The sequence below is a fragment of the Parasteatoda tepidariorum genome, chromosome 9 (assembly GCF_982258835.1).
Source record: "Parasteatoda tepidariorum strain Cologne lab strain chromosome 9, Ptep-v5.0, whole genome shotgun sequence".
In the NCBI taxonomy this organism is placed as follows: domain Eukaryota; kingdom Metazoa; phylum Arthropoda; class Arachnida; order Araneae; family Theridiidae; genus Parasteatoda; species Parasteatoda tepidariorum.
The window spans coordinates 77,321,284-77,338,563 of NC_141763.1; the positions used below are offsets into that span (position 1 = coordinate 77,321,284).

General features: G+C 29.0%; 1 protein-coding gene across 1 annotated transcript; it reads right to left on the reverse strand.

Moving 5' to 3' along the window:
• Positions 1–6,005: 6,005 nt before the first annotated feature.
• On the reverse strand, positions 6,006–16,899 carry LOC107437573 (equistatin). The gene is made up of 3 exons (XM_071186748.2): positions 16,764–16,899; positions 7,048–7,161; positions 6,006–6,252 (listed from the first exon to the last, which is right to left on the reverse strand). The coding sequence occupies exons 2-3, from the start codon at positions 7,148–7,150 to the stop codon at positions 6,107–6,109; spliced, it is 249 nt and encodes an 82-aa protein (XP_071042849.1). The 5' UTR covers positions 7,151–7,161; positions 16,764–16,899; the 3' UTR covers positions 6,006–6,106.
• Positions 16,900–17,280: the final 381 nt, after the last annotated feature.

Genomic DNA, 17,280 nt, shown 5'->3' on the forward strand with positions numbered 1-17,280 from the left:
TTATCCATAAACATATCCTTTCTTGTCCCCTAAAAAATCTAAAGTATCTCCAATTCGGAAAATTAAATATGATTTAAATAGTTTGGTCAAAGGAGAGGTTGAAAGTTCATAAGAATTTTGCATTTTGAGTATTTCACTGTATTACTGAACTCTTTAAGGAAATCGGACATTGTTTGTACATAATTATAAAACTCATTTACCCGAAGTAAATTACGAGAGTAAAAAGTAATCAAACTATTCATTATTTTTAAACATATAGGAATATGTTTGAATGATAAGATAAACACTTTTACATCATTTTATTAAACTCAATTATAACAGAAAAAAATCTAATTTTTTAAACTAAATTGATTCCTCAATCCTCATGAAATAAAAGTTTAAAACATGGCTTTTTTAAAAAATTTTTGGGTCAAAAACTATTCAAAAAAATATTAGTCTAATTTTGAATTTTGTTAAAATTATATTTTTAAGAAGGATTAATTTTTTTCTCACAATTTAATTTTTTTCAAATTTATATATATAAAAATGAATGTCTATCTGTCCGCCTGTCTCTTTGTGGGTCCTTTATAGACTCCTAAACCATCCGACCGAAAGTGATAAAATTTGGCATACAGACAGTTCGAAGCACGGGGAAGGTCACTGTCGACGTTAGAAGATTTTACGATGAACCGTTTGAGCTGGATAAGCGAAAATTTCTGATTGTTAAGATTTGGTTAAGACTGGTTAAGATTTTGGTATTGTTTTAAATTAAATTATAGTCGATTCAATGTTTCACTAATTTTAAAGATAACACCATTGATATTTGATACCTTATATCTCTATTTGATTAAAAAACCACTTATTGCAAGTACTTATTTTTTTATTTACAATGTCAGATAAATTCCATGAACGATATAAAGTGGTAGCATTCGTGAATTAGGTCACCAAATGGGATAACTGCAAGTGACGTAATGTTAGTATCTCGATCCTGATTGGTTGCTAAAACATGGCATTTGTTTACGTTAGTAACTGTTTTTACCATTTCTATTTCAAGTAAGCCAAGCCCGTCGAGTATCAAGTTTCTGTAAGTGATATAATTTATATTTTTTCACAACGATTTCATTTCTTTCGTCCCATATTTCTTATTTAACACAAATACAAGCACGAAGTCATGTAGAACGTAAACAAACTAATTATGCATCGAAGTTGTCGGTTACAAAATATTTTGTAACCGATTTATTAGAAGGCAGGAACAATAATTCTTCGTCTTATTTTATTTACAACTGCCTAATTTGAAAATAAAAATTATGCGAGCATAATTTTTACTCATAATCATAGCATACTCATAATCATACTCATAATCATAGCATTTACTCATAATCATAGCGAGCATAATTTTAATCATACTAAAAAGTAACGCGGATTAGTTACGTTAGGATAAAAGTGAAAGCAAAAACGATTCTGTTTCATTAAATATACCTATATTGATATATTGATGCAAACACTTTACGTTTCTTTCACTGATTCATATATACTTGTAAGAAATGTCACTTTCCTGGTTCTTTCACTGAGCTGTTCAATTGTGTCGGTATATGCTTTTCAGTTCTGTGCGTGATTTCGTAGCGTTGCTCAATATTGACCAATTAATTTTTTTTATTCCTACCCCACCCTGTACGAAGAACGGGTATTCAGCTAGTATATAATAAAAATGACGAATAATTATTAAGAATTATCATTTTCATGGAATTGTCCTTGTATAAATATCCATTACAGTGACGTTAATTTTAATAGATATAGCAAATGCGTAAAACAAAAAACTTTTATTAAGAGGCCTAAAAGTTTGACTGTTTTTATCTTCCTGACTAAATTATGGGAAAGATAGTTTCCTGATTGCAGTTATATTCCACAATTTTAATTTTTAAAATACGAAACTAAAAAATAAAAAAAAATGAGGACGCATTTTTTATTTTAATTTTAGAAGAAGTGCATTTTTGCATCGGATTTTTAAATGCAAACTTTGATCTGCTTTAATTATTTGCATATTTTTAGAAGTCCAATAAACCATTAACATATTTGGACAAAGAATTCAAATTCTTAGATTTTAAGTTGCTTAGGCTAAATAATATCAGAAGATATTATCATTTAAAACTGGCTCATTAAAAATATAATTTAGTTTTCCGCTGAAATTTTCAGCATTTTTAAATGATTTTTTCAATACTTGTATTATTATTATAGTAAAATGTAGAGAAAAAAAGAGTCCTCTTAAAATAAAATGCTTCTTAATAATTTTGTTTAATCAATTACAAGAAATAAAAATAAATTTAATGTTATTAAGGAATTAAAAGAAAACAGATTTTCTTTACATAAACTTTGTTTTGTTTTATTTTCCTTACATGAGCTTTATGTTTTTTTAATTAAATTAAAAAAAAACACTAATGTTTATGAAATCTTGCTTTCGATATGACGTACATTCGTGAAACATATGTTTTATTTAATTATTCATAATTTATTATGCAATTAACATTATAAATGTTGTTCAATTTCAAATAAATCAGAATGCATCGGGCACATGGTTAAAGCATTATGAGAAGGAAGTCTTACAATTTAAATCTTTTACGGGTTATGTTCACTTTTTTTAAAGTTATCAATATTAAAAAAGTAAAAATGTTAATTAAAAACTTTTATTTAATATAAATTTCTCTGATTTTACAAAACAGTAAACTTTTTATGAGCAATTGTGAAAATTGTGCAATTGTGTTCTTCTACATTTTATTTAACCAGGAACTTTTCTTTGAAAATTAATTTTAGTTATGTAAACTTATAAGATTAATTTTCACGTTAACATATTATAAAAGTAGACATTTTTGATTTTTAGAAATTAGGGGAAAAATTTCTATTTTAAATTAAAATTAAGGTCCGATAAATTATTTTTGAAAATACACTGAGAAGTTGCAAGTGACCTAGAAAAAATCAATTTTGCAAAACAAATGCACTTTTCCTTTTTCTCCTTGTTTTAATTACGATTTTTCACTTATTATTGCAAAGATTTGAATATTTTAACTTATATCACAATCATTATTAAAGTCTTTGAAGTAAAGCCAATTCAGAAGATGAACATTATCTTAAAATTTGTCCGTAACATAAAAAAGCTTATTTCTAGTGAATTACGAGATAGTAAGGGAAAGTAAGGATTGCTTAAAAGATTCTTATAGTTGTAAAAGAAGCTCGGGAAAAAAATCGAAAACTTATGTTTTAAACTAAGATATTTTAATGAAGAATAAAAGTCATGCGGATTATGCGAACAATTATAAATTATGCTTTGTTCTCATCTTCCGCAATTTACTGGGCCCAAGGGGTCCAATAAATTACGCAAAAATGCGGAAGCTTTAGATAACAATTATCGCTTTACGAGAGTGTTCCTTTTATGCATTCTTTTTCTGAAACTCTGATTACAAGCAAAATTATATTTTTGTACCTTTTAATTAAAAAAAAAGCAGTCTAATAGTTACCAACAAGAATCTGATTATCGTAATTATATTTGTGCAAAAATATAAAATCCAAAGGAACAGTTTTAAAAAAATTCATTCAAAAATTTGCAGATAATTGATTTTGTAAATTAAACAAATTTCAACGATAAATAACTGTTTCTTTTAGATCCAAATAACTGCAAATAAGTAAAAATTCAAAAACCGATTGCTTGGAAGCGAATCGTGTTTGGAAGATACGCAAAAAAAAACAGCAGTGTTTTATGCTGTATTTCATTACTATAAGTTATTAAAATGCTAAATATAATTTCTCCTTTATTTCGACCTAAATTAATACAAAATAATGATAAAAAAGTCTAAAAAATATGTCAAATAAAAATTCTGAGTCAAAGGGATAAGAAAGCTTTTTAAAAATACTTCTTGAAAAGTTTTTAATGTATTTATATTTTTTTTAAATAACATCATTGCAATATTTACTAAAACATAAAAGAAATGCTATTATATATATATATATTTTTTTATGCAAACTTAGTTGATAATTTAAATACTAAGCTAAGATTAACTTACCGGACTGTTCGGAGAATGGTGTCTACACCTTATCTTTTGTCAATATATATTAGTTTCAACATTTGTTCTAATTCCCACGCCAACTGAAATCTCAGAAAGATGCAGATGTGATGTAGGTCAGGATATATTAAGTGTGTATTCTTATCAAAAAGTATTCTGATGAGTCGGTACTTTTGGTTAAGATAAACCTTAAAATATGATAAAAATGTAAGTGAATTTAGTGATAAATATTGTTACTTTTTACTGAGTTAAATGCTTGAATTATATTTTCTAAAACCTATAGCAATATGAGTTTTCTCTTTGATATGTATGTATATTGATGTACAGAGGAAACAATACTTCATTTATCTACTAGACAGCAATGTTAGATGCGTAGCTGAATTAAATACTGTACTTTCTGTACATAAAAGCATTTTAGCTTATAAATAGTCTTATCCTCTCTTTCTAGGTTTTATACGACTCAGAGCTAAGAAAACATTTGGAATAATACTTAATTTCTTCTAGATAGCAATGTTTAAAACTATTGCTTCATTTACCACCTTTCCCTCTTTCACCTTAGCCGACGCATGAAGTAGAGCAACTTTTTACCACATACTATTCAGAGGGTTCTTAGTTTGTTCCTGGGTAGAACTTGTATTCAGATATTCGAGCTATGACTATTTTTGTGCTATTAGTCTGGCTATTTTTGGACTATTAGTTGTTGAGAAAAACATATTTCAGAACTATAACCGGTATTTACAGCTAAGGATACAGCTAATTGCTTGAATATATATTATCAAAACACCAAGTGATCGAATTATTATTGTCAAACAAGTCAAGTGATTGAATTCTTATTGTCAAACAAGCCAAGTGTTTGAATATATGATATCTAACAAGCCAAGTGTTTGAATACATAATATCAAATAAGCAAAGTGTTTGAAAATCTAATATCAAAGAAACCAAGTGTTTCTTATCCTCTGAAATCAAACAAGCCAAGTGTTCGAACATCTAATATCAAACAAGCCAAGTGTTTGAATATTTAATACCAAACAAGGCAAATGTTTTAAAATTTAATATTAAATAAGCCAAGTGTTTGAATCACGAATATCAAACAACCCAAGTGTTTGAATATCTAATGTTAAACAAGTCAAGAGTTTGAATGTCGAGCTTGCCTTACGCAAAAAGAGAACCTCTTAAGGAAGTGAAGAAAATAAAAAAAACATGCATTAAGATACAATGTTGAGTTCTACTTTTTGGTTAGTTAAAATTATTAAATTTTGATTATGAATTAAATTTTTGAACTCTTGAACGCGCATTGTAATTATATTTCCGCAGATTATACAAACACGATTCAAATGTCATTTTGATCTTCGCATCTATACAAAACATTCTTGAAGCTTTTTTTTTATGCTTGAACAGCTTCAAATTCGTAATTTCATACATAATCCCTGAGATCATCAAATAAAATATACTTATTATGCCTTACAGTATATTTGTAGTTTTACCATTAATTGAAATGTTATTGTCAGATAACGTTTTTTTAAAATAATTTTTCACTATAGTTGAATTATGATTAGACATATTATTTGAAGAAAAAAATTGAGCCATTTCACAATAATTTACGAAAGAATGAAATGATAAAAGATGCATCAAAAGTGGAAAAAAATTAAAGCAAGAATCGTAATTTGGCTTTATTTTTGATTTTTACTCTAGATAACTTGTTTGTGATTCTATTAGCATATGATCGTAAAATAATGTAAATGTGTAAATTATGAATGGAATAGTCAAAGATGTTGTTTAGATTATCTTCAGTACAGAAAACAAATATCGTAATTTTGTCTTATTAGCTATTTTTGCACTAAACTACATCAATTCTAAAGACATGTTATTAAAATGATGCAAATGTGTCAAAGAAGAACAGTTATATAGTTCGCAGTTCAGTTGGCTTTAATATGTTGTTATATATTTTCATTCAATGCATGGAAAACAAATCCATTATAAATAAATCCATCTTTTTATTTATTTCAGAATACATTTAAAAGAAAATTTAAATGTAGTTTATTTTTCCTCTAAAGAAGCTGCTGGTTTTAACTCGTCTAGCAGTTAGGTTTTCCTCTGACTGATTTGGTGATTTGGTTTCCATCCTTATCAGCGCACCAGCAGAATCCAGTTGAACCACGACACTGTACTTGGCTGTAGCTACCATCTGCATTACACATTGGCACGAAGTTACCAATTGTGCCTGAAAACAATAAAATTGTATTTGTTATACAGTATTATTGTGCAGACAGTATCCTTTTTTTTAACACCAGTTTTTAATTCGTTTGTAAAATCTTCATATTTAAATTTCAAACTGAGGCGTGTTTTATAAAAATAACTTTTAACGGCAAGCAGGATTAACCAAGGCTCAAATGAAGTATTCTAGAATAAAGATCTTATATGATAAACTTGATAATATCTACCCTCGTTTACTAAACTTAAATCAGTATTAATCTGCAACCATAGATGTGATATGAGGCAAACTTTTTGTGTTTAGAAATAAGTTTTATACATAAATTTTATGTATATATACATTTACAGACATGTATAGAAACAATAAATATTTATGACGCAAATTGCCAAAAGTAAGAGTTCTGACTATAGCAATTTACCCCAAAATCATAGATACAAAATATTTTAAAAAATAAATAATGAAATTCCCGATATTTTCATAATGTTGCTTCTTAGTTTAAAACGGACACTTTCTGAAAATTTACAAAACTACGTTACAAGTCTTAACGTTCATTTCATGATATAGTATTATAGTTTCATTATTTTTTTTTTGAGTTTATTTTTCTCACATAATTGATTCAAGTTGGTAATTGTATTACAAAATCTTAAAATGCGCATTAAATTGACGAGTGTGGCAAAATTTACTTTTCAAGTAATTGATTCAGTTTCTTAATTATCTTATGAAACCTTTAAAAGTAAATCTTCAAAAATGGTAAATAGAGCAGTGGATATTAAGTCCAAAAAATATGTAAAAAATTTTTTTTACCTTTTGCCAATTCTTGTTTCCGTTGTACTTGGCAAGCTGTATCAGCTCCAAAAATGGTAGCGATGAAACAAGAGAGCAAAACCAAAACAATGAAGGATTTCATGCTTTGTTGTTCTGAAACAATAGTAAGTATATCTAGTTAAGTATAATCTAGTTAAGTATGCTTCCGTAAGATCTAAAAATCATTAAGAAGAAAAGTTATAGTTTTTAAAGTTGTTCTCATTTGAAAAATATTAATGGCAAATGACAAGATTTGGTATGGTAATCGACATCACATTGCACTACAACTACACTAATGGGCTTCTGGTGGCGGTCTGGGAATCATCATTAACGGTTTTGAACAACAACAAAAAAATGCTGCATCTAAAGACAATACTGGCGCTTCCGAATACTTCTTTACCGAGCACAGAGATTCGTTTCGATTGGAGATTAATGAAACTGTCCATAAGTTTTATAAGCAGAAACTTCCAGAAAATACTGTTATTTCTATCACTTAAATATAGCTCGAATAACAGCGTAGTACAGCAAAACAAAAAGCCTCACCATTTCAAACGGGTCAATGATCTAGCTCAGTTCAGGACAGAATTAAAGTCACGAGCAGACCATTACCATTACTACTCTGCGAGGCACTTTCATACTGGCGACGGAACTTCGGAACTTTCGATACGATTTTAGACCATTCTTGCATAACTCCGTAAGTATTGTTCCTATCACTTTGAAATACGAAGTTTCTAGAACAATATATTTTTGCCCCAAAATGATCTTCTAGTGCTGCCAAATCGCCACGATTGTCGCCAAGTCGGCAAAAATATCGTCAAACCGAATCTTTCATAAGAAACACATCAGAGGTTATCTTCTCTCTAAATTACGTTAAAATTTCGGGACACTCTTGCAAATTTTCTAATTTTAACGGTTTTTAGTGTCAGTCTGAGATATTTAGCCTAATATCTGAGCCTAGAGGTAGGTAGCAATTACAAGCACCTCTCTCCCTATCCGGGACTGGAATTTTCCAGCTTTGGAACATTACAGTGAGTAGATTATGAACCATTTAATCAAGATTGAAGAAAGCGAAATATAATTAGATATTCAGTATTCAGTATGGCGAATTGAACCCCGAACTAAACCGTAGTAGGTGAATTCTACCCACCGCACCAATTGGTCAGTAATAGTGTCAAGAACAGGATAGTTTGTAAAAGCCTTCGCTAGGTAATCCCTTCTTTTGTACGCATATTTATATAATTTAATGTTTTGTTTGTGTTTTGATACATGGCTTTAAAGAAAGTATTTCATTGTGTAGGCCATGGCATATTGCAAAATTCTTACTATTAACATTTTTAAAATGAGAAATATTTCAAAAACATAATGATTGTTAGATCTTACACAAACATATTTCAAATTCATTTTTTTTCTCCCTCGTATACAAAAGTAATCAAACCTTACACTTCCTTCTTACCTCAGGATGTTTACGTAATATTTTAACGGCATAATTAATAGAAAGATCAGTATTGTTTTATAAATTTATATTTAAATTTTTTATATTTCATGTCGTTTCAAAAGATTAAAATTACTATATTAATTAAATTTTTTGACGCCGTCTCTGTTTCAGAAAATTCTTCCCGCGAAATTTTTCTCAGACTACACAAAAATCAAAGAATGAAAAATATAAGAAACTTTGTAAAAGTTTAGAGAAATGTTAAATTGTTTAAGAAAAATTCTGATAAGAAAACATTATTGACACAGGTGTTAGCTTTTGGCTTGTTTTTATGACACAGTTGAAATTTTTTAATGCGAAAAATTGAATGTAAATTATGATTTTTGACATTCTTCCAATTATAAGTTGGAAGAAGGGGGCACTTCTTTATTCAGTTTGAATTTCGATTTAATTTTTTAGTAATTAATTATTTTATTTCCATTTCGTTCAAGGGTCATTCAAAATTTTCGAGGTGAAACAAAAATTAATCGTATTAAAATTATAATTTTTTTCAGGCACGTATAGGATGTTTCAGATTTTTGGCTTAAAAATAGCGACTTCATTTCGTATTTATTTATAAAATTTATCGGTTGCTCATGGTCGTGAGAAACTGATTGGCAGGGCGCTGGACTCCCGCTCGTGAGAACGGGAGTTCGAATCCAGCCGGCCGAAGACTCCCCGTGCAGTAACTGGTTACTGGGGCACGTCGGCACAATTTGTTGTAACTGGGGCACAATTTGTCGGGTCACGAAGTTCTTCATGCTCCCATAATAAATTACACCTCCAGGGGCATTGAATTGGGGATTGATCGTTCTCTGGTTCAGGTCAAATTTAGGGTCTGTGGATGAATGAATGGATGTATGTATGGGTTCGCCCTATGAACGGGTGTGGCAGAAGTCGAATTCTTGTCTATAGATGGCGCCACTGGAAGACAAGAACAATCGCACCCCTTGCCTTAATGGCCCACGACAACAGCAACAACATCGGTTGCTCAAAGAACTTTAAAGAAGCTCATTTGCATAATCCTGTAAGGTTGACTGAAAATAATTTGTTGCTGTTGTTAAAATGCCATCACCAAATAATTTTGCTTACATTAAAAAATTATTTTAATGGGAAGATTTGATGTTATATATATATATATATATATATATATATATATATATATATATATATATATATATATATACTTTAAGACTTTAGATCATGAAATTTTTCATACTTAGCAATCAATTTTACAGCTTACAGAGCTTAAAGGGACCGGCTAAGAATTACGAACGAAAGGAAGTATTCTTGTACACCTTATTCCAGAAAATTTAGTAATAAACTTTTAACGTTCATGGATTACTTTGGTTGTTTGTTGCAATAATTGCATGAAATTTTGTAAATTTAGCTTAAATATTTATAAAAAATTGACATTTTTTTAAAGAATTAATTTTTTTTTCTGTCAAAACAACAAAGTTTTTTTGTGTAAAAATTTTTTTTGGGGCAAGTTTTAATTGAAAGCAAAATTTATATTTTAAAATTTGAAAAAAAATTTAATTGCGTCAGTTAATGATTTAAAGTAGTTTTTTTATGCTGCGCACATGTGTAAAAAATGTTTTTCTTCATAATTTTGTAGTGAATGGTATTTTGCATAGCGTGAAATCGGCACACTTTTTGTTTCAAAAAACTGGTCTTTTTTCTTTAAGCTTTATACATGCACTTATATATGCATTTATATATAAATAGGCATATATATAAATTATCTATGCATATATACACGTAAAACGTAAAATAAACGACCAGTTTTCTAGACGAAAAGTGTGCCACCTCTCACGTGAAGCCTATGCGTATAATTAACTGATGAAAAATATCCGAATTGAATGTATTAAAAATTTAAAATGCTTCCAGCAATTTAAGCAGATTTTGTACTTTTTTTTAAGAAGAATAGTTCTAACCGATCAGTGTTTCTCCACAAATTTCATTTTGTATCAACGAAACTTAATAGCAAATGATAATACCTTACAATAATTGTGCACACATACTGCAAAATATGATAGTATAAGGTAAGAAAAAAAACGTTAAGGGAAACAATCTTTATGAAAGATGATCCCCTACAATGCCGGTGTTATTTTTAGTGAATCTTGTTTAATAGTACAAAATAAAATATGTGAAAAACCTTTCATCATTTAGAGCGTTCTTTTAAAAAATAGTACAGAAACTACTTGGAAAATTGCTTGAATAATTTTAAATTTCTAAGATATCCAAATGGGACTTTTTTCATTAGTTACGAATTACAGATCACTACAAAATTATATGTTTTTTTTTTAATTTTTTACGCCCATGCGCAGCATAAAAGAACTACTTTAAACACTCATATATTACAAAATTTTAAGAAATTTTCTTTCGAACCTTAAAATGAAAATTTTATTATCAATTGAAAAGTGCTCCAAAAATTTTGTTTAATTTTGTTGAATATTTTTAAAGCTATATCAACAAAAAAACGAAAAAAACATAAGACAGAAGAATAGTTTTTCATAAAATGTCCATGTATCCTTAAATATTTAAGCTAAGTTTTCGAAATTTCATTCAAACATTGCAAATAACAGTGTAAGTTAAAAGCTTATTACGATATTTTCTGGTATAAAATGTTCAAAAATACTTGTTTCCGTTAATAATTTATTGCCAGTTAAGCTAACAGTGTTCGTCAGGTAACTTCTTAAATTTTAAAGTGCATTTAAGAAGTAGAGATTGTATCCAAATGAAGGATTTTTTGGCCTGTCATCTTTCTGTACGAAGTCTAAGATTCAAAAACCATAGTGGGTAAGAAGGAATTGTTTCTGTGGTGTCATTAAACTTTTTGCCCTTTAAATATTCAGAAATTTTTCTCAGCTTCTTTTTCTACTCTTTCACTTTTTTAAAAAAATCCTACAATGCCCAAATTACAATTTTTCAACAATATTTTGTAATTTGTACAGTTAATCGGATGAACAGATTGCTTTACTATGATTTTAGAATAAAAACTCTAACAGTGTTCGTCAGGTAACTTCTTAAATTTTAAAGTGCATTTAAGAAGTAGAGATTGTATCCAAATGAAGGATTTTTTGGCCTGTGATCTTTCTGTACGAAGTCTGAGATTCAAAAACCATAGTGGGTAAGAAGGAATTGTTTCTGTGGTGTCATTAAACTTTTTACTCTTTAAATATTCAGAAATTTTTCTCAGCTTCTTTTTCTACTCTTTCACTTTTTTTTAAAAAATCCTACAATGCTCAAATTACAATTTTTCAACAATATTTTGTAATTTGTACAGTTAATCGGATGAACAGATTGCTTTACTATGATTTTAGAATAAAAGCTAACAGTGTTCGTCAGGTAACTTCTTAAATTTTAAAGTGCATTTAAGAAGTAGAGATTGTATCCAAATGAAGGATTTTTTGGCCTGTGATCTTTCTGTACGAAGTCTGAGATTCAAAAACCATAGTGGGTAAGAAGGAATTGTTTCTGTGGTGTCATTAAACTTTTTACTCTTTAAATATTCAGAAATTTTTCTCAGCTTCTTTTTCTACTCTTTCACTTTTTTTTAAAAAATCCTACAATGCTCAAATTACAATTTTTCAACAATATTTTGTAATTTGTACAGTTAATCGGATGAACAGATTGCTTTACTATGATTTTAGAATAAAAGCTAACAGTGTTCGTCAGGTAACTTCTTAAATTTTAAAGTGCATTTAAGAAGTAGAGATTGTATCCAAATGAAGGATTTTTTGGCCTGTGATCTTTCTGTACGAAGTCTGAGATTCAAAAACCATAGTGGGTAAGAAGGAATTGTTTCTGTGGTGTCATTAAACTTTTTACTCTTTAAATATTCAGAAATTTTTCTCAGCTTCTTTTTCTACTCTTTCACTTTTTTTTAAAAAATCCTACAATGCTCAAATTACAATTTTTCAACAATATTTTGTAATTTGTACAGTTAATCGGATGAACAGATTGCTTTACTATGATTTTAGAATAAAAGCTAACAGTGTTCGTCAGGTAACTTCTTAAATTTTAAAGTGCATTTAAGAAGTAGAGATTGTATCCAAATGAAGGATTTTTTGGCCTGTGATCTTTCTGTACGAAGTCTGAGATTCAAAAACCATAGTGGGTAAGAAGGAATTGTTTCTGTGGTGTCATTAAACTTTTTACTCTTTAAATATTCAGAAATTTTTCTCAGCTTCTTTTTCTACTCTTTCACTTTTTTTTAAAAAATCCTACAATGCTCAAATTACAATTTTTCAACAATATTTTGTAATTTGTACAGTTAATCGGATGAACAGATTGCTTTACTATGATTTTAGAATAAAAGCTAACAGTGTTCGTCAGGTAACTTCTTAAATTTTAAAGTGCATTTAAGAAGTAGAGATTGTATCCAAATGAAGGATTTTTTGGCCTGTCATCTTTCTGTACGAAGTCTAAGATTCAAAAACCATAGTGGGTAAGAAGGAATTGTTTCTGTGGTGTCATTAAACTTTTTGCCCTTTAAATATTCAGAAATTTTTCTCAGCTTCTTTTTCTACTCTTTCACTTTTTTAAAAAAATCCTACAATGCCCAAATTACAATTTTTCAACAATATTTTGTAATTTGTACAGTTAATCGGATGAACAGATTGCTTTACTATGATTTTAGAATAAAAACTCTAACAGTGTTCGTCAGGTAACTTCTTAAATTTTAAAGTGCATTTAAGAAGTAGAGATTGTATCCAAATGAAGGATTTTTTGGCCTGTGATCTTTCTGTACGAAGTCTGAGATTCAAAAACCATAGTGGGTAAGAAGGAATTGTTTCTGTGGTGTCATTAAACTTTTTACTCTTCAAATATTTAGAAATTTTTCTCAGCTTCTTTTTCTACTTTTTCACTTTTTTTTAAAAATCCTACAATGCCCAAATCGCAATTTTTCAACAATATTTTGTAATTTATATAAACGGGACACAGAACCGCAAAAATCGTATCATTTTAAAAACTTTTTATGTCCAAAGCAGAAGGAAAATTTTTGTTTTTTTATTTGGTGCTGACATCTTTATCAAAAGAATAGATTTGATGAAATAGATTCAAAAGAGATTTTAACAACAATATTGTGAATTGCATGCATGTTTGCATAAATATTGGGTTTTCATCCAATATAATAATTTTCTGTTTTCTTCTTTTAAATCTCGCCTCGCATCTAATTTTAAAAGAAAAAAAAATTTGACACACACTTTCTACCATATTTTTTTTATTGAAATAATAATTACAAAAAGGCTTTGTTGTTCTTTGAGTTGAAGTGCATAATATTGTGAGAAAATGGTGACAAAAGCGATTTTTTTTCTAAGTTTCGCTAAAACTTATCCACGACTTCTATTTCTATAAGGTGCCCGTGGATAAAATAAGATTTTCAGTCGACTTTTGAAACAAAAATAAGTCACATTATAGTGTCTCATTGTTACATATTTTTGTACAATTTTGTAGGGTATATAATTTATTTTAAATTGTCCTACATTTCCCTCTCTGAAAAGTTTTGAAGCTAGATTTCTGTCAGAGACCTGTAAAAAAGTGTTCCAGCCACTGACAGTAAAAATAAATTTATGCCCATAAAACTATCATGAGCATAAAAAGCATTTGCTCGTAATTTTTCCTTCTCTTTGTGGTCGAAAATATCAATTTATGGTCATTTGCTGGTAAAAGTTCAGTTCGGGTCTAATCTGTCCGAACCCGTGGAATGAGGCGAGATGTCGAAGTACTGGCATTTGTTGAAGAGTAAGAGAGTTTCATTTTGTTGCCTGTGGTCACCAATTTAGAGGGAGGGAGAAAGATATATTCTTTGGTGCCGTCTGACATCGAAACTGGGAATTTAGTGTTCCTAGTCTGATGCTTTAACCACCGTGTAAATGCGTGAGCACCCGTGAATTCATTTAAGTTTATAACTGCATGAATTAACGGTCAACTCCATTAATTTTGATGAAGTTTGTCACAGTTACGGGCACTGGACATTTTTTTGTGTAAGAAGGGCGCTGGCTAAAGCTAAAATTTGTTAAAAATTACGAGTACTAGGCTTTTTTTTCTCAAGTAAGAGAGCTTACTGTATAAATAAAAGGTCAACTCTGAATTTTACGGAAATCTCTTGGGGAGCAAAACTAAGCGAAACTATTCATAAAATTTGCAAAGAAATTCCAATCAGTTTAAATAAAGAACTATATAAAATTTTTCCATTAAGAATACCGCTATCCTCTTATTGAAAAAGATAAGCTGTGCGTAATATTTATAAATTTAACATTATAATTATGTATTTTTTATTATTATTGAGTATCTGAAAATTAACTGAATTTTTAAAATATTTTTAGGAAATTTTTTTTTTTGTTGTTGTATTAAAGCTGTATTGCAAATGCAATGATGTGATGATATTTCACGTCAGCACTGTGGTCGGTGCAAGATGGATACGGAATTCCTATCGACCAGCTATTGCTTGGATGCGAACCCGGTTCACCTTATTGGGAGGCGAACGCTCTATCCCCTGAGTCATCGTGGCATATAGAAATGCTTTTATTTTTTATTATTTTTATTTTTTATATATATAACCGTCGTTGAACAGCCAACCAGTTTTTGGGTTTACGACTTCTAATGTTCAACTCCGTACCCCTGCAATTTTGAACCCAATCTAGAAGACGAGGGAACTCCTGGATCAAGTAATGGGTGAAATTTGCTAGTCATGGAGGACTTTTTGATGGAACTAACCCGACTTTGCGTTACATGGAGAGGAAAACCACGAGAACCTCCCAAGTTTAGCCTGACGGCAAGAGGACTCTAACATATGTTCCGTTTACCACTGAGGATATTTCACATCAGCAGCACTGAGGTATGTGCAAGAGGGATGCGGAATTCGTATCCACCAGCCATGGTTGGGATTCAAACCCGGTTCACCTCATTTGAAGGCGAATGCTCTATATCTGAGCCATCGCGGCTTATAGAAATGGTTTGTGAAATATGGAAAAAGATTAGCACAACCATTTTTTTTCATACTAAAACATACTTTTCAACTTAACTCGCTGATGAATGTTGCATGAAACCGCGGAACATGTTTTTTTCTATCGATATAAATTGTTTGCAAGTGATACAGAGGAGAATTGAGAATGTGATATTATCTCCATCCAGAAATGATAATAAATAATTTTTGTATTGGTTACTGGGAAGTAAAATTAAGGCAAAGTGAAGATATCATCTTTTCATCCTGCAAAGTAAACATATTTTATTTTCTATCTATCAGTTATCTGCAAGTAAAATTAAGGAAAAATGAAATTGTGATATCCTTTTCCTCCAGCAAAGTAGATCTATATTTTTTTTCTAATCTAACTGTTATTTGTAAGTAAAATTAAGGAAATATGAAGATGTGATTATCTTTTAATCCAGCAAACTAAATATATATATTTTTTCTTTATCCGTTATTTCCCAGTAAAATTAGGGAAAAATAAAGCTATAGTTTACTTTTCATCCAACTAAGTTAATATATGTTTTTTCTATCTATTAGTTATCAGCCAGTAAAGTTAAGGGAAAAAGAAGATTTGCTATCCTTTCCATTCAGCAAAGCAAATATATGTTTTTTCTGTCTATCAGTTACTTGCAAGTAAAATTAAGGAAAAATGATTGTGTAATATCCTTTACATCCAGCAAAGTAAATCTGTGTTTTATCTATAAGTTATTTTCAAGTAAAATTAAAGAAAAATGAAGATGTGATTAATTTTTAATCCAGCAAAGTAAATAAATATATTTTTTTCTCTATCAATCAGTTATTTGCAAACAAAATTAAGGAAAAGTGAAGATGTGATTAATATGAAGATGTGAAGTAAATGTATGTTTCACAAATATTTTACCTAAACATCCATGCAGTACTAATATATATTCATAACATGTAATAGGTCTGTATGAAACTTAATAAATCTGAAAAATAGAACAAAAATGCTCTGCACAAAGCTGATTTTTCTCTATGATATTTGCAGTAAAACTGCATAATTTCGAAGTTTCAACTTTTTTAAAAATTAAAAACACTGCTCATCTACTCAATAAAAAATCTTAATTATTTTTCGAGTATTAAATTGAGACGTGCTTTTAAAAGTAATTTGAATTTCTAATATGTCTTTTAGAATATTTTATTTAAGTTTTAAAGTACAATTTTTAATCGTCAATTCGAGGGAAAAAGATTTTTATGAAGCAAGTGATTAAAAATAGAATAGATAATTGTAATAAAAAATCCACTTACAGTAGAGCACGAATTAACTTTCCAAAATGATCTTAAGTAGTTTTAAACATAAATACGAACTGATGAGACTGTTTTTGCTAGTTTATATAGTAAATGAAAAGATAATAGATACTCATTTCAAATGATAATAAAAATTATGTACCAGTTTTAAAACATAGAACATGTTCTTCCTTATTGGTTCACATGTGTTATAATCGTCATGATTTAAACAAAAAACATGATAATTCTTTTAGTATTTGACGTTATCTGTTACTTGAGTGTTTATGAAAGATTTTTAAGAGTTAGTTCAATTATATGTGTATAGTTTCAATATTTATACAGGACACGATAAAATTGTGCGTTGCTTCGTAGTATATTTTTAGCAATTGACGGCAAATTGTTTCGATTTTTAAATTTATCTCATCACACTGACTAGATTTTAATACTTCATACCGTTGAATTTTCAAAATTTTGCTTGCAGAATTTTTTTACATTGCACGAATTAAAACAGAAATTCAAAATATTAATTTTAGTAACA